This window comes from Motacilla alba, chromosome 21 (assembly GCF_015832195.1).
Source record: "Motacilla alba alba isolate MOTALB_02 chromosome 21, Motacilla_alba_V1.0_pri, whole genome shotgun sequence".
NCBI lineage: Eukaryota > Metazoa > Chordata > Aves > Passeriformes > Motacillidae > Motacilla > Motacilla alba.
In genome coordinates this window covers 4,898,753-4,917,229 of record NC_052036.1, presented here as the reverse complement: position 1 = coordinate 4,917,229, position 18,477 = coordinate 4,898,753, and the positions used below count along the sequence as shown (strand labels likewise).

Here is an 18,477-nt window from a genome sequence, read left to right as displayed (position 1 = left end):
CCATTTATGTCTAGAATGCTCAGTTGTCTGTAGTCAGTTGTCATTGTCCTCCTTTCTGAACTTTATTCAGTTTGTAAGGAATGGAAGTAAAACCCATGGTGTTTGGACCTAGAGAAGCAACACACTCCTACATTAATATTATATAGATGTGGTTCCTTTTACATCTACCTATAGGAATATTTTTATGTAATAGGAGAAATTGGAAAATGGGCTTGCATTAGGCAATGTTTAATCACACAGGTCTCACACTTAACACATGTTACCTTGATTAGTCTCTGGGGCTTACAGGTTGGACTTGGAGCAGCAGGGTCTGAGACAGGAAAACCCCAAAACAACCCCCTTACCTGTTTGTAAAAAGACATTTTTTCAAGCCCAAGGATTTAAGTTGCTGAGGCTGTTCAGCTCCCTCACATTGTCCTTCTGGGGTTTTATGCACCTTGCATTTAAGGAAGAAGCTGTAGATGGTTTAAATTCCAGCAAGGAGGGCTAAAGCTTTAAGACTGTGTAACTTTTTGTGTTTAAGCCTTTTTGCTTTGCCGTGACAGAATGTATTAAACTGAACAAAAACCTGGCTTAAGAAATGGTGCAGGCACTGGGTTCTCCAGTGGTGACATGTCTGCTGGCATTAAACAGGGAGCCTTTGTGAGGGGCTGGCTGTCATTCTAAATCCCAGCATCTACTCTGTGAGTAAGAATGATTTCCCACTAAAACATTAGCTTGAAAAACTCGAGTTAGGGAAAACATGACATTTGAGGGCAGAAAGATACCCTGGATGCTTTTAGACTCTGGTCAAGGGATAGAAGCACTGGAAGGGAGTGTGGCAAGGGGAGGGCAGACAGTGAAAATGGGAAACATTGAAATGAGCAATGCTGAGGAGTTACCTGAGCATAAAATGTGACACTGTCTTCTTCTTCAGATGTCCATTCATTAATAGCAATAAATAATTTCAAAAGGATGAATGAGTGCAGAGTTCCTACTGCAGTGGCCTCCACAACCCCCAGATATTTACCAGGGCCATGATGTTACAAGTAAGGGCAGGTGCATTTCCATCCCTGGTGAAAGGTGCTGCATCCAGTGAGCCATGCCCAGCTCCTGTTAAGCTGCTGCCTGGGCTGGGTTCAGTGCAGAAATCTGCGTTCAGATTCAGCTGGGTGTTGCTGTGTGCAGTAACTGGTCTGGAAAAGGTGCAAGTTAATGAGGGAAATGCATTGTGTGCCATGAGTCTGGTCAGGTATGGAAGGAGAGCTGGCTGAAAACAGACACTGTGGGTACAGAACTTGCTCCCTTTCCAGTGCAGCACTTCTGGAGGCCATGGGAAAGTTTCTTGGGGCACACAGATATTTGTAGTAGGTGACTAATGTTTTCCAATTCAGTTAAATCCAGGACACTGTAACGTTGGCCTGGCATAGTCCATCAGAAATAGAAGCAATTATGAACTTCCTTCTGAAAAGAGCAGATAAATCCTTTGTTGGATTTACCACAGATTTATTCTACTACTTAAGTTTTGTGTGACATGAAATATTTGCTTCACAAAGTGGAATTCTTATTCTGTGTGCCCACTTCACAATATTTAGATTTAGCAGTTAACTTGAATGCAGCTAGACAGGGAGAAAGTTTTATGTCTTCTGGAAATAGTTGTATTTCTAGAGCCTGCATGTTCTGTCTTAACTATCTTCTATTTCACCCAAAGCTCTAGGACACAAAGGCCAAAAAATAAAAGGAACACTTCTTAGTTTTACGTGTTTCCCGTTTTCTGGCATTACTGTGATTTTTAGGTCACAGCATCTCTGCTAAAGGATACTGCTGTCCTGGTGTATTCTGTGTAATGCTTGCCTTGGGTGGGAACAGTTCCAGAGAGCTGCAGATTTAATTAGTCTGCATTGGTGCCTCCTAGAATAGAATTGGAGAGTCTTTGGAAAAGAAGAAATTATATTCATGCATGACCATCGGCAGAACCAACTAAAAGTCATCGGAGATTGGGCCATAAAGTGTTTGCAGTTCCAGTTCACAGATGTGCCTGCTCAGAATGAGGTGGGATAAGTTGGGAGCATCTGCCCAGCAGGAAGGAACAAAGGCTTTATTCAAGCCAGCCGTGTCTGCTGCAGTGTACCAGGACAGCCTGCAGGCTGTGGCCAGCGTAGGGCTCAGGCCCCAGCACTGACAAACATCTCATCCACATTCTGTGAGTTTTCTCCATCTCTCCTGGTCCTTTTTCTAGGATTTTCACTCCATAAAAATAGCAGGAAAGTGTGGGGTCCCAGCTGTGGGTTTCTCTGGGTCTGGACTGAAGGCACTTGAGACAGTAGCTCATGTTCAGACTCAGGTGTTCATTATTTCTTATCAGTGAAACAGTCTCACCACTGGGAGTTCAGCAGCTTTGCATCAGAAAGCACAAAATGGCCAACAATCTCTTGTTCCAAGGTCTTTTAACACTAAACTGTCCAATGAAGAGCTGACACCTGGATTATTTCCCCTTTTAACCCAATAACTGATCCCAAAGAGCCCCAATGTGGGCTTTGCTGCCCAATTACAAAATGCCACCCAAACCCACAGAGAAGGAGGAAGAAGCAGCATGAAGAAGAAACCCAGGATGACACCCTGTGCCCTCCAGCTTGCTCCCATCCTCAACACACTAAACATCCCAGAACCTCAATTTCTCCCCAAGTGATGCACCTACACTGCTCTCTGTAATCCATTTCACACTTCTGTGGATTCCAGTCTATCTTGCAGTCCAGGAAACTTTCTCCATGAATGAGGGTCACAGTCAGTGCTGCCCTGGGGGTCAGGGCACCCCAGAGCAGACAGAGAAACATTCCCAGTGCCCTGGGTTTGCACAGGAAAGATGAAACTGGTGTAGTGCAATAGGAGTGTAGGGCTTGTTTATGTACTTATTTTTAAGGCACAAATGGCAGGAGCTGCTCACCGGTGTGGTGGCTGTGTGTCCTGCTGGCCTGAGACAGCTGTGCTGGTGCCACAGGGGTGAAGTCTGGTACAGCAGGTTTGGGGTGGCTTCTTGGGCATGTCTTAATAGTGATGAAGGCAAACATGGATATTTTGCATGCTGAAGAAAGAGTTCACAGGAATCTTCTATTTCCTGAACAACCACTGAGAGTCCTTGGGGTTTTCTGTGTATGTATTTGCTTCTCTTGTGTGGATTTGGAATAGTCTTTCCATTTGCCTTCACTCCTGGTGCTTTTGCCTTGAGATCACACTAGATGTTTCTTAGTTCGTGATCTTGCCCTGGTTTCAGCTAGTATACAGCTATTTTTTTTTTTTTTGGTAGCTATTACAGTGCTGTGTTTTGGATTTGAAATGAGAATGGTGTCAGGAGTGGGATCAAGAAGTGCCCTTTATATACAACAGGAAAATAAAAGCTCAAATAAAGCTTTGAGTAGAGAGCGTCTGAGCATACCCAGTGGTGGTTTTTTTTCATCCTCAGACCAAGTATAAAGATGTAGGAAATGCCCATTTTAGACAAAATAACAAATTTCTCTCTGTACTCTAGTCCAGTAATTTTGTGTCCTATTAGAATTTCTTGTTACATCATAAATACGGGGTTCTCTGAGGCTACTCCATGTGTTTAAAGTGATGGAAATACTAAACCGTGTGGCTGTTTGCACTGATATTTTCAAACAAAGAGACACAGCACTGCTTTAAAGCTAATACCACTTTTAAGCAGTGTTTTAAGACAGCTTAGTCAAGGTTCAAATTTATGTAAAAAATTCCATAATTGCAGTCAGGCTTGCCTGAAAGCAGGCGAGCTGGAGGTGCTGCTCAGGTGCAGCTGGATACCTGGTACCAGACAGGCTTTCCCCTTTGTCATCAACATCAGGTTTTGTGTTCAGTCCCAGGCCGGAGCGGTAGATGGGAGCCCAGGGCCTGCTGGGATGGGGTTTTACACTTGTGCTGTCCTTTTGCCCTTCCCCTGAACTCTTTTCATTTCAGTCATGAGCAAACAGTCAGTGCCTGAACTAACAACCCCGCAATCCTCCAAAGCACGCTCCTTACAGTACCAAACAAAGGGAGGCCCGCGTGGGCCGGCCCAGGCCAAGGAATGCAGCTTCGGGGTTCTGCTCCATAAATTTAACCAGCACGACAAAAAGGAGATAATGTGAGCCTTCGTGATGATCTGAAAGGGGGAGGTTTGTGTCCCATTGATTGCGGTCTGGCGCAGCGCCAGCCCCGAGCCTGACCGACAGTTGAACCATATCGTTAAGGCGTGTAATACAGCTCGAGTCTTGTACAGCAGCCAATGAGTACATATCCAGAGGGCAAAAGTTTATAAAGAGTCGAGGCTGTCCTGTTTAACCCTCTCACACTGCCTGTAATATACACGGCTGCCATTCACAAATAGGCACTTTGCTATTAAAATGTAAACCTTCAGCTTTCTGTACTTGGAAAATGTACATGTGTGGCTGATTTCTAACGTGCAGCAGATTTATAAAGTGATCGTGGAAAAATATGTAAAACTGATCTTTTTTTTTTTCCACCGGAAAAAAAAAAATCCAACCCACTTTTATTTCAGCACTACTTCATCCATAGTTACTTTTTTTGGTCAGAGATGTCTTCTGGGTTGTTCTGCAAACTCTTTCATACAGATGGAGCTATTTATTGCCTTGATGTCACCTCATTTAGCATGTGGCTGGTATTTTTATAGATAATTTTTTCACCTAATGTTGCTGTTAACATGTGGAATGCTCTTTATCAGTTTTGTAAGTACAGCCAGTTGATCTGAATTGTTCTTGCAACTGCAAACTTTAAAAATCAAAACAAACCTCATGAGTAGCTTTTTGTTGGGTGAGGTTTGTGCTAGAGCACTTTGCTGTGCCTGTTGCAGCCCCAGTTGTAGTAACTGAGAAATATAAAAGGAGGGTTGGAAAGAGAAGAAACGTCCAGACATTAGAGTTGATTGACACAGTCCCTCATGCACAGCCAGGGTCACTGTCCTGTTGCTGGGCAGGGCCCCTGGTTTGGTTTTTTTTCCCCCAAGTAGATTTTCTTTCCCAGAAAGGCAGGAATACAATGTGGAAGCATTTCTGTTAGACTGAAGTATTTTACACTTCAAGTGACCATGTTTGTGTTTGCCACAACTGGATATTTCTTGACCAGCATTGATGGGACCATAATAAATGTGACTCCCCATTCCTGGCAGTGTCCAAGGCCAGCTTGGACTGGACTTGGAGCACCCTGGAACAGTGGGAGATGTCCCTGCCCATGGCAGGGGATGGGACAGGATGAGCTTTAAGGGCCCAGATCAGTCTGGGATTCCATGGGCACAGACATAAGAGCAATGCTCCATCTGCTATAGGCCCTGCCTGGCAGCAGACAGTGTTTAACATTTAAACTCTCACACAGTGCCCTGAGGCTGAGCAGTGTTCTGGTCCTGGGCACTTTGGTTTCACTAAGGCATGTTCAGCTCCTGTCCTCAGTCAGGTGTTTGCAGGAAATCCCTGCTGAGAACCATATTTTGCACTGAGTCAGGAGGTGAATGGAGCATTTTTCAACACATTGGTTTGACAAGAAACCTTTAAGGTGACAGCTGCTTTCATCCCTGTAATCAGTATAGGAGGAGTCTGGGGGAGATTGGAAGCTGGGATGGCAGTGTTATGTTTTGTCAACTTCTTAAGCTTGATGTTACCAAAGTGCTTGAGAAAGTGTGAGTTCTGCTGCACAGCTGTTGCAGGCACAGGTGGGGCAAGTGCCAGAAGTTAATGCCCAGAGCGCAGCTGGTGTCAGTGCTCTGTCTATGCTGCAAGCTCATACACCTTGTCCAGATGCTGGATTTGTAATATGGATGTCATAATTAAGTTGTCTTAATTAATCTCTTCTCAATTCCTTTTGAACTTGGAGCCTGATGAGGTTGTGTACAATTGCAAACCCCGGGAATAATTCTTAATTTTGTTTTTATCTGGTGTACAAAAGAAAAGGCAAGGGGGAGAAAAGCTCTATCTCCAAGAAACTGGCAGGAACAACTTCCATGATAAACAGTTGCTCCTTGAGCATGCTGTACTCTCCTAAAGGCATGTCGGGTCAGCTAAAGGTCTGCAGCATCTGAGCTGGGAGATCCCTCCAAAGAGGAGGGATTTAACTGTAAGTGGGAGGTTTTAACCCTAGGCACCATTTATTTGCATGTTTCTGCCTGAAACTAGCATTTTGGGAACACGTTTAACAAGCACAATATATTCCATGCGTTTGCTGGAATCAACGGCGCATATGAGCTTCCTCAGATCTGCAGTCAGCAGGGAGCTGTCTGGCCCGTGATTTTACACATTCTTGCATCTAACTGAGACGTTCTGATGCCAAATCCAGCACTCAACTGACTGCACCATGTGTGCATTTTAACACACCTTAACAGCATCTGTGCTGGAACCAGCCAGTGAATCCATGGCGGAGCTTTGCCGGATCTCTGGGATCAGTGACCTGCCTGTTGGGAGCTGCACCCCAAAGTGCAGCACAGGATGGGAGGCAACTGCACTGACCTCTTGAAACAGAGCACCAGTAGAATCACCAGGGAACAGGGAATCTAGATTGCCACATGTTTTCCTGAAATTAGGCCCAAGGCATTAAATGTTCTCAGGCGCTGAGAACTGGCACATCAAAAACCTGCTGTCTCTGCCCTTCTGTTCAGCAAATTCTGGGAATATTCCTGCTCATCACATGGGTTCAGCACGTGAAACAAAGTGAAGTGCATCAGCGAGGAAAGAATCGTGGAAATAGTGGGTTTTTAGTGCTGTGCAGAGGTGCAGTGTGCACTACAGACCCCATTGCAAGTGGCACACGTGTGTTTCCATTTGTCCTCCAGTGCTGCTGTGGCTGCAGCATTGAGTTTGTCTCTGTGATGGCTGAGTTTTCAGCTCCATTTTTAAGGCCTACATTGCAGCATTTAATTGGTTCTGGTACTCCCAAGTGTGCTTTGCACAGTGTCCTCCCATCATGTCTGTGGCAGAAACCCTGTCCTCATTCTGCATTTCATGGAAATCATGTGCATGGGATGGTGATCCTCATGGAAGGCTGCAGGTCCCAGTCAGTCTGGAACTCAAACAAGTGTACCAGGTATTTTAGTTGTGTATTTTATGGTAGAAGATAAAGGTTATTCCTCCCTTAATTTACCAGATCATGTCACTTTTAATGTCTGAAATGCACTGAAGCCTCCTCAGGCAAAGCACTCCCTGTATTTAGGAAGCAGACTTTCTTCAGAGCCAGTAATAGTTTGATTTTATTATTTTTTTGAATTGTGTCTTACATTACCTGCCATTTTCCTTTGTTTGAATTGAAATAGTTTTATAATTATTTCAAGGGGATAAAAATCATTGCCAGGCTGAAAGTCTTTGTGCCAAGCTACAGCCCAGAGCAGGCACGAAATTCTATGCAAACCTGAAAAAAAAAAAAAGAGTTTATAATGGAAACCCTGAATTTTATCTGTACTAAAACCAGCAAGTTACTGCTTAACTGGGCTGGGATAACGAGCTGGTGAGACTGGACCTTTGGTGGTGAGAGTTGCTGAAGTTTTGGCAGCAGGAACTGGGTCTGGCTAAAGGAAATGATTCCTAGAGAGTTTTGGGGGGAGCCCTGGGGCTGAAGGATCCCTTGGGAGGGAGCCCGTGGCCAGGAGCACCCCAGGGGTGGCCATGGGGCTTGGCTGGCAGGCAGCTGCTGCAGCAGGTCAGGTCTGTGAGCAGCCTGGTCCATTCAACACTGGTTCCAGGTGCCAGAATTCCATCTCCTCGCACTTAGAGCTGTTGTTTGTGCAGGATTTGGGTTGTGCATGCTCAGGCTGGCTTTTTGTGCAGATCTGTGGTTGCCACTGCTGTTCCCTTACTCAGATGAGAAATCCCCCAGATACACATTTTACATGAAATCCAGTGATTACTGTGTTGGTCATGGGGTTTTGTTCATGTTGTTTTTTCTCAGAAGTTGCTACATTTCCTAAAGTTGTAATGTGATGAATATTTATTCTGGGTGTGATACTGAGGAAACTGAGAGATGTAAATTTGTAAATAATTTCTAAATCATTTTAGAATAGGGATGGTTTGTTTTAGCAGAACAACATCTTTTGATATACAAAGTTTGAGGCCTTCTAAATTTTATTTTTTAATGTTTTTGTCAAGGTACTCAGGGAAACTTTTTAGGTCCAAGAGACCATCAGAGATAAGTAACAGTTCTCAAAACCACAGTGTATTTATGCACCTCTGCAGGAATCACAGATCCTGATCTATGATCTGCAGAGCTGATGATCTGCAGGATTACAGACCTGAGGGTAGGAACCTGCTGGGGTGGGTGACAGGGGTGAACATGGAGTGAGGGAGCAAGGACAGGTGATTCTGGAAAGCATGTGATGTCTCTTGGAGAGTTTTCTCAGCCTAAGTTGGTCAATAATCATCCCCATTAATATCTGACCACTTCCTTCATCAGGTTGGTGATGTGTTTGACGACAAAACTCCTGGCTTAGAACTGGCCAGCCGAATTCCGAGGATTCTGTGAGCTGCTCAGCAAATGCCAAGCAGTTAATGCCATGCACTGCTTGCAGTGAGCAGAGTCAGCTGCAGTGAGAGCTGCAGTGCTCAGCTGGGAGCAGGGCAGGGCTGCCGTGTTCATCTCAGCCTCCCAACAGCCTCTCCCAGCCCTTTGTGCCTCCATCCAGCAGCACCGTTCCCTGCTGTGCCGGGCAGACGTGAGGGCATTCCTGCCTTGGATTGCTTTTGTGTGCTTATTAAAAAGGAATCAGCAGATCTGCTGAGTGCCTGGGTAATGGAACCCAGATGTGGGCACTGCCGCCCGCTCTGCTTGACAAATCTGCAGCTTTTGGGATTTCACCGGGGTTGCTTATTATTTACAGAACGTAACTTGAGACAGTAGAACAAATTTTTAGATTAAAAAAATCAAGTGGTGTGGAATGTTTTTAGCTGTGCAGACCAAACAAAGCAGTTTGCCAAGGGGGTGATGGACTAAATCCATGCAGTTTAGGCCCAGCACCAGTGGCACTGGGTTGGAGAACTGCTGGCCTTATCACCAAGAAGGGAATGATCTGTTATCACCAGGATCAGGGTCTGAGCATGGAGGGCACAGTGAGCACTGAACTTGTACTCTGAAGTGCTTCTTCCATTTAAAAACAAAACCAAAACATAAAACCTTGGTTCAGAAATTGCCAAACCTTCAGAAATCCATTATGGTGCCCTTTGTAGCAGTGGTACTTTTTCTCTGGCCTGCTTAGAGCCAAACATTAGAAACCAGTGCTCCCTGAAGTTACAGTGTCTGTGGGATTAAAAGGCCCTGTTTTATCCCACTGCCATTAGGGTAGTCTTACTTGCAGTGCTTCAGATCCCTCTTCTCAAGGAACTAAAAATATTAGAGGGGCTGGTGTGTTGAATATTGCAGAATTACAGAATATTAGAGGGGCTGGTGTGTTGAATATTACAGAATTACAGAATATTAGAGGGGCTGGTGTGTTGAATATTACAGAATTACAGAACATTAGAGGGGCTGGTGTGTTGAATATTACAGAATTACAGATTAGAGGGGCTGGTGTGTTGAATATTACAGAATTACAGAATATTAGAGGGGCTGGTGTGTTGAATATTACAGAATTACAGAATATTAGGGGGCTGGTGTGTTGAATATTACAGAATATTAGAGGGGCTGGTGTGTTGAATATTACAGAACTACAGAACATTAGAGAGGCTGGCACAGGGGAGTGTTTGTCTGAAGGATGGTTCATGTAAAACCCACTGCACAAGGTTAGAGAGGTCTCTCTCTCTCTAACCCTCAGGGAGTGTACACTGGTGCAGCTGCTCTGTCCCAGTTATCCATCTTCCTGAATGCAAGATGGAAAGTCTCAGCAAAACATTACTGATTGGGCAGTGTTAATTAAAACCCACCTAAGGCTGCAGGCAGTAGCTCTTTGAACTTGTCAGTAGGTGCCATAGGGAGCTTTAAGAGCCAGCAGGGGCTTCTTTGATTAGTGGTCTTTTGCCATTTTCCTGCTTTTGGAAGTTAGAAAGTAGAACAAGCAGCAAGGTGTGAATTATACTGGTTGGAATCCTTTAATTTCTCTGAGTTCTTTAAGTTCTGAGGAACTTCTGTCTCAGTATTTTGCATTCATGGAGGCAAAAGTTTCTGTTTATTGCTTTGTAAGACTCTAATAGGTAAAAGCAGGCATGTGTTGCTCACCTCTTGTGTAGGTTTAGAAAGACAGGAATGCTGTACCTGGTGCAGGTGAATCCTGGGTGTATCTAAGGAATTTAAGGGGCAGGAGAGGTGACTTGCTCTAGAGCACTAGTACTTCAATAGCACAGCTCTAACCACTGCATTAAGAGTTGTCAAAAACTTGAAGGAAAACAAATTTTAAAAGGGTGCCCAGGCTTCAGGTGGGGGTCAGGGCTGCTGAGGGGGAAAGGTGACAAGGAAATGAGGCTCCAGAGAAAACATCTGCAGAGCATGGGCACCAGCAGGTGAGTGCTCTCTCCTGGTGGTGGGCAGCTTGAAAAGCAAAGGTAATGCTCCATGGGACATTCCTCCTATCCCTGGATCAGAAAGGCTGGAGTTCCTTGTGCAGGGTTTTACAGAGAGTCAGGATGGGAAGGGAGAGCACTAATCCAAAATGGTGCATTTGGCTGGGAAATTTGTAACAGCAGTAGCCTGGAAGAGCTGTGAAATACCATGGAGCAGCCCCAGAGTGATGCTGCTGGGAAGGGACAGGGAATGAAGCAGGGCTCAGCAGCCTGTAACACAATTCTTCAGGGGCAGGGCGTTCCAGGAGCTTGAAGGAATTCAGAGTATTATTTTTTGACAAAATTCTGCTAAGGGAGGAACCGAGCCTGCAGTTCTGCAGTGCTGTGGCCAATATCAACCTCTGATGGCTGTCAGCCCACAAGTGTGTGTCCTTCTTACTGTCATTTCTAATAGACACACAGAAGGGTAAAGTATGTTAAACCCTGCTATGGGGATCCTAATTAATGAGGATTTTTCTGCTGTCTTAATTTAACTGCATGTTCTATTTCCATAACCATAGAGTTTGCAGTCTCCTGGCACTGTCCATCACTGAGAGCTCTCTCTAGGTTTTTGCACTCTTACTTTCTTTAGAGCAGTGAGAAGAAATGGTCAAATCAGTAAAACTGCTGATAAATACATCCCAAAACCTTCAGAGAGTATACACTGCTTAGGTCACTTCTTCCTACTAATTTAGCTACTTTCCCCTTCATTGTAGCCAAAGTTCTTCTGGTTTTATTACTGTATGGTTCTGTGTCTCACAGAAATGTGTGAGTAGACACCACATCTTCCAGCCTTCCAGGATCTGCACAGCGTGTTTGTGAAGACCTGGGATTTTTGAAGCTTTGTATTTCAGAAAGCCTAGATCCCAGAGTGCAGGCAGGTGTCAGTGGAGGAAAGGCTGCCCCAGGTGATCTCTGTGTGTCTCTTGCTCAGGACCAAGGCGGAGCGAGTGCGGAAGCCCCGGTGCTGCAGGGGACCCCAGGGGCTCCTGCCCCGCTACCTGGAGAGCCAAGCAGAGGGACAGGAGCAGCTCTTCAAACTCACAGACAACATCCAGGATGAGTTGTGAGTACACAGCCACTTCCACAGCTACTCTGAGTACTTCTGTTCTGTTTGCTGCCATTGTGTCTTCGTGTCCAAACCTGCTTCACACACAGACACATGTTCAGTTCTGGGCCCTCACCACTGCAAGGACATTGAGGGGCTGGAGTGTGTTCAGGGAAGGGAATGGAGCTGGGGAGGGGTCTGGAGCACCAGGAGTGTCTGAGGGAGCTGGGGAAGCTCAGCCTGGAGGAAAGGAGGCTCATGGTGGACCTTCTGGCTCTCCACAGCTCCCTGACAGAAGGGTGTGGCCAGTCACGCTCTGCTCCCACAGAACAGGGAACAGGAACAAGAGACAGGATAAAAGGAATGGCCTGAACTTGCACCAGGGGAGGTTCAGGTTGGATATTGGGGTAAATTTATCCATGGAAAGTCATAAATCCCTGGCACAGCTCCCCAGGACAGTGGTGCTGTCGCCATCCCAGGAGGGATTTAAAAGCCATGTGGATGTGGCACCTGGGGACATGGGTTTGTGTTGGCCTGGACAGTGGTGGGATGGTCTCAGATGGCTTTTTCAACCCAAATTATTCTGTGATTCTACAGGGGGAATATCAGTTTGTTGGATTGGGGTCTAAATGCAGAATTCATCACTTGCCTGATCTCCACCACAGTTACTGATCAGCTGTGTCAGGGGAGGGTGTTAGATGCTGTGTCTGTCACCCATCAGAGCATCTGCCAAGGCAGAGGGTCAGAATTGCTGATGGTGGAGCTGGCAGAGGGAGGTACAGGTTCAGCAGGGTCACTTGGTGTCACCAGTGTCACTGGGCAGGTTCCATGTGCCACTCCAGGTTGTGCCTGAGGAAGAGATTGCAATCTGCCACTTACTTGTTGCACTGTGAGTTCACATTTGGGGTATCCTGTTTCCATCTCCTTTCAGGATCTTTGTGCCTATTCAGGATGGCTCTTGAGCAGGGAGATTGGAAAGAGCAATTTGTGACCAAAAAAAATCACTGGTGTAGCCCATAGCAGTGCAGTGGCCTTTGTCATCGAGTCACACTGTTCATTCACTGTGACTCTCACTATTAGAAACATCATTCAGCAGGAACACAGTGTTTCTTGTCATGGAAAATAAATACAAAATTATGCCTCTGACTTTTATCCTAGTATCATAATCAGAAACACATTTGAAGACCTGATTATTTGCATATTTTCCTTCAGAGTTAAATCCATAAAAGGGGGTTTAATACCTTGCTCTACTGTTCTAACTAAATGTTTCCACATTTTTTTCCAGTTAGGCTCGCTGTTTCACTTCTGGAAAATATTGTGTAATTACTTCCTGATGTTGTTAAGAACCCCACAAATTCTCCAGAGATCTGGTTGCTTCTACTTTGTTCTACTGGATCATGTTTCATTTAATTTTTCATTTTATTAATTTGAGATATTTTTAATAGTGTAGATGTATGGGTATTAAACAAAAAAAAAAAAAGTTGTATCTTGCAGTAATATCTGAAAAGGTTAAAAATACCCATTTTAAGAACTTTACACTGAGAAAAAAGAAGCAGCTGGCAAGAGCAAAGGTAGTGGTGCATGACTCAAACTTAGAACAAAATGTAGAGCCTGAACTACAAATTAGCTAATGTTTCTGGGCTTCTCCATTAACTCGCTGACCTCTGTTTCCATTCCTCAGAATATATACATGCCACCAGTAAAAGTCTTTTAAGGAGAAGTGTGTGCATCATGTGTGGCTCTTACAGAGCAAATGCAGCCCGTGGTCAGTGCCCGAGTGCGTGCCCTGGACTTGGGAGCAGCTGTCAGTGCCCCATCTGTCCCCGTGGATGTCCTGGTGTCCCTGGTGGTCCTGACCCAGTTGGATCTGTGCCTCCCTCAAACACTTGTGTTTGATGTGCCTGCCCAGGGCATCAGGCTGTTCTTCTGCAGCTGTACTGCTGCTCTGGGTTTAAATTAAGTTTTCTGTGACACTTCATAAAAAATGTCACTCTCCATCCTGTTTAACTAATTTCAAAGGCAGAACCTTACCCTGAAGTGTTTGAACTCTGATGGAAAACTGCAGGGCAGGTGCTGATTTCTGGAACTCTGTTAATGTTGTCTTTCACCTGGGTTCCTCTAAGCCATTTTGTTTTACTTAAAGGAACACCGGTTTTTTATCCCCTCCTGGAGCTTCGTCCAAGGTTAGAGCTGGGCAAAGCATGTCACAGGCCCTGCTTAATGAGGCTGTGTCCTTCTCAGCACATGACAGTGTGGGGACAGTGGGGGTTGGAGTTGGTGTGTGCACCTTGCCCAGTGTGAGGGCAGGGACACAGCACAGAGGGAAAGGCAAGTTCAGTGCAGAGCAGTGTCTTTGAGAGGACTGGGAATACAGAATTACTGGAGTTATCCTTTCATACCACAAAAAGAAACTATGGCCTGACCTTTTGCCGTATTTTTGGCTATTAACATATCTTTTATAGCTCTGGGTTTATTTAACTACAGATCAGAGTAGCTTGTGTGCAGTGATATTTAACTGGTAGAGCCAAGGGTGCATTTGGAGATTTGGGAACTTTTCTGTTTACCAGAAACACTGAGTTAGTGACAAAGGGCAGTGATTTCTAAGCCAGTGGAGGATTCTGCAGGATGTGAGGACAGCAGGCAGGTTTATATGAGCAGTGGCTCAGAGGGCAGCAATTGGGAACCTGCCTGACAGCAGCAGAATCCTCCTTTACAGAAGCTTGTCGACCCTGGGGGCTGTTGGCAGAGCTTTTTTACTCTATTACTCTCTCAGCTATGATTCCACATTCAAGTTGTTGAATTTTTCAGCTTTTTAAAAGCCCCACTAATGAGGTTCATTTCAGTAGTAAACCAGAAGTGGGGGAGAAACTTTTGTGCCTTCAACTTCCATTTCACTTTTGCACCTTACAATTATTCTTTTACACACCAGCCTTTTGAGCCATCATAACTCTCAATATTCCTAACTCACTCTTCTCTCCCTCTTCCTATTCATCACTCAGCCTAATCTCCCTGGGGAAACCTGCTTGCTGCTTAACCTCTCACCCCTTGTTAAACAGCTAATTTCTCTTTTCTGCTACTGATCCTGGCAGCAGGTTCAACTTGATTCTGGTTTTGAAGGCAGGGAGGTGTGGGGAGCAGAAGAGCACAGGAGAATTACAGGATAGCTCTTGTCATAAACGTCTGCAAACCTTTCACGTACTGGCTCTGGAACTGAAATGAGTTGCAATTAGCTTCAGCATTAGGACTTGCAGTGCTCCAGAGCAAGGAAATTACTGTTCCTAAGTCCTTGTCAAAGGACATTTTTATGTGTACTTGTAATGCCCAAAGCTGGTGGCCAGGCAGGCAGCACTGATATTTGATTTACAGCATGATCTTTTCATAAATAGGTGAGTGTCCTTCATTAGTTCTATTTCTAAACAGTTTCAGTTAAATACAGAGGAATCGTATTTGTTGCACTACTAAATTTTCTGATGGACTTCTGGAGGTCACAGAACAGGTGGTGGCACTGGTTCATTTGCTGGTTTTAGCTTTAAGCTAATATTGCTGTCTCCTTTGGTGCAGTTTCATCGCCGTAGAGAACATCGACAGCTACTGCGTGCTCATCTCCTCCAAGGCCGTGTATTTCCTGAAGAGTGGAGACTTCATGGACAGGGATTGTATATTCCTGGAGGTCAGGTATGATGACCTGTACCACTGCCTGGTGTCCAAGGACCACGGGAATGTCTACATCCAGCTCACCAAGAAGGCTGTGAACACGAGCAGCGGGCTGGCCATGCCGGGCCCCTCCCAGCAGCGGCCCATGGTGAGCAGCTGGCACCCCTTTCCCCTGGGGCTCCCCTCGTGAGCAAAGGGCTTTAGGCACAGGCTTTGTTCTGGCAGCACTGAAAACAGCTGCTGCCCAGCTTTCGGTGGCTGTAGAAGTGGCTCCCTAAACTCTTGAGAAAGCTGAAGAAAGGCAAACACTAAAATATTCCCACAGGCTGAAAAGTAACAGGAAGAAACGTGTATTTACCTGTGAAAGGCTTTTAGCTTTTAACCACATGAATGCAGCTTGGGTGCTCTGCTGTCTGTTTAATCTTCTCCTACGTGTAGCAGTTTTCACTGTGAGGTCTCTAACGCTGGGACCAGTGTTTATGTTTTGTGCCATTACAGTAGCTGCTCAGGGGCTGTTTTACAGGCACAGCTACCAGCTCACCCCTGACCCAAGGCAGCTCACATTCCAAACAGAACAGCCAGATAAAAGGTGGGAGGGGAGGCAAAGGAAATAAGCTCAGATATGGCACTGTGTTCCTGCTCTCACCCTTGAATATCTGTGTGTGTACCTGGTGCCTCCTCAGGCTTCTTCCTTGCTCCAGCCTAAGTGCTGAGAAGGAAGCTCCACTGAAACCTTTCTGTCCCCTACCTCCAATCTGAAATCTATTCTGTTTTAGCTGACAGCAGGAGCACATTAAGAAAAATCCCCTTTCTTTCTGCAGGTGAAAGTGAAATCAGAAGCTCTGGCAGTAAAGGTGTCCCAAGAAATCAACTATGCAAAGAGCCTTTATTATGAGCAGCAGCTGATGCTGAGACTTAGTGAAAATCAAGAGCATCTCGAGCTGGACTCTTGAAAATCCACTTCCTCACTGCCAGAAAGAGCTGCAAGTACCAGGCTGGAGCCAGGACTGTGTGACTAGAGAAGGAAAAAAATATAATTTTAGTATTTAGAGAAAACAAAAGAGGTGGCTTTTCTTTTTTAAGCACTAGTTGTGTACCAGAGGTGTAGCTGACACAGCTTTGGGTCTGGGAGAAGCCCTGTATTTTGCTAACATGTATATATGTACAAGTGTCCATGTAAATATGACAGGCAGCGGGTGTTGGTATAAATATGAGTCTGTTTACTGTGTAAAGAAATTAAAGGAGCTCTACTGAGTCATACTGCACTACCTGACAGAAGCCCTTCTCTCTCTCTGTCTTTTTTTTTCCCTCGAGAAAACTGATTTTCACAGTACAGGAATGTAGATAAACCTTTAAAAAATAAAATCAAGAATTAATTTCAGCTTTTGGAGCACAGGTGTCCTGTGGTTTAGAGCTTTAACACCGTGAATAGGGTGCATTAACACTGTGATGAGGGGGCACTGGTTGGGTTCTTTGGTGGGCTTTTTGTTGGTTTTTTTTTTCTCTTAACTCACTAATACAGGAAAATACAGGAGACCTGGTCTTGCACTGAAATGTCAGCCTCTTTTTTAACAAAAAAAATGTATTTTGGTAAATAATACAGGGAGGATTCAGTTTTATATTCACAGTCTGCATCTCAAAGCCTCTTTTCTGACTTGTTTTTGAAGTAGTTGAAGTGAGCAGCCTTGGAAATTGAACATTTAACTTCAGATTTTTCCTTCCCTCAGGTGGAGGAAGGGTGGGGGGAGAGGAGATTGCCAGCTTGTTGGACTTCACAATATCTTGAGAAGTAAACTTCTAAATAAAAAAACAACCATTTTTTCCCCGATGTTGTACACCACATTGGTATTTGTCTCATTAACTGTGACCACACTGAAGAGGGAGGAATGAGTGCTCTGAAACACCTTGACCCACAGAACTGGAACCCTCAGTGTCACATTTACTCCCTGGAGGTGCCAGGCTTGGGTGTGAACACACAACTCTCCAGATCTGCTGAGTAACCTGCATTTTAAAGTGTGACTCCATAAACCTTTAGATTCAGTGTAAGCAGACCTTTTAAAAGGTAAAGCCATTTGAAGGTCAAGTCCTTCCATGAGCACACATGGGGATATTTTGATGCTGAAGGTTAGAATGGAACTCTTCTGAGCTTTTGTGAAATACTGGGCTGCTGAAGGTGGGGAGGGAGAACAGGGAGTGGCTGTCACTGCTGTGTTGAGCACTCCAGGGGAGGGATGGAGTCTGTTCTTGGGGTCTGTAACCATCCCTGAGGAGATGGGGTGCAAGCACCGGCGCAGTCACTGAACAGTGGCACCCTCGGGGTGCCCTCAACTCAGAGAGCTGTTTGTAAAAAAACCTGTCCAGCTGCAAGGTGTAATAAAGAGTAGATGAAATAACACCTCAGCAGGGGCAGGAAGGAAGAGCTGTCTCTGACTGGTGAAGAGACCCACACAGCGTGGAAATGACACCTTTCTGTGCCTTCCTTCTCTGCTCTCCTCCCCTTTCCTTCCTGTTTTCCCAGTCCTCTCATCCCCTTTACCCCTGTCACATCCTTTCCCGTCCTTCCTTTTCCCATCCTTTCCTCCTCTTTACGTCCTCCCCCTTTCCCTGCCCTCCCCTTTATTCCTCTTTTCTCCCCTTTACTATCCTGCACTCTCCTCCTGTCCTCTCCTCCCTTGCCCTTTTCCCTGGCCCACAGTTTCACTCCAGTGCTCCTGCAAAGAAATCCGGGGGCTGTGTCCCCACTGTCCCTGCTGCAAACAGCCCCACCCCACCCCACCCTGTCACCAGGTCTGCCTCCAGGACACAGGCATCACTTGTCTGCCCTCTCCTGAGCCAGGGAATGGCTTCACTCTCTCAAGGCATGAAGGTAACTGGAAAAAAAGAAACTCAAATTTAGACTCCAGAGCCAGGGCTGAAGTTCTGTGTGTCCTGCACCTGTGGCGTGTGCACACTGCAAACCCCTTTTCCTTGCCATCACTGCTCGATGATGAATGGTCCTGTTCCCAACAGCTCCTACAGCTCGGGGGGTCCCTGCAGTGATGGGAGCACGGGGCAAACGTTAACAACACCCTTCCCTCCCCTCTGCTCCTGACAGAGTCCCAGGAGCTCGGCGTGATGGTCCAGCAGAGCAGCTCCAGTCCCAAGGGCTGCTCTCCAAGGCAGTGCAGTGTTTACATTTTTGTGGGGAGAAGCTAAGTGGCTGAATGGGCCCCATCTCAAACCAGAGCAATAACCAGACATCTCCCAGTGACAGGGACCTTTTGATCTCTTCACTGTCTCATTTCCTAA

General features: G+C 45.6%; 1 protein-coding gene across 1 annotated transcript in view; it reads left to right on the top strand.

Annotated features, from left to right (window-relative positions):
• Positions 1-17,017, top strand: part of VPS13D (vacuolar protein sorting 13 homolog D) — a 100,545-nt gene extending 83,528 nt beyond the window's left edge. Inside the window, exons 68-70 of the mRNA XM_038159798.1 lie at positions 11,422-11,553; positions 15,097-15,337; positions 16,011-17,017. Coding sequence (XP_038015726.1) covers positions 11,422-11,553; positions 15,097-15,337; positions 16,011-16,142 — 505 coding nt within the window. The 3' untranslated portion in view covers positions 16,143-17,017. The remainder of the gene's footprint in view (positions 1-11,421; positions 11,554-15,096; positions 15,338-16,010) is intronic.
• The last annotated feature ends 1,460 nt before the right edge of the window (positions 17,018-18,477 follow it).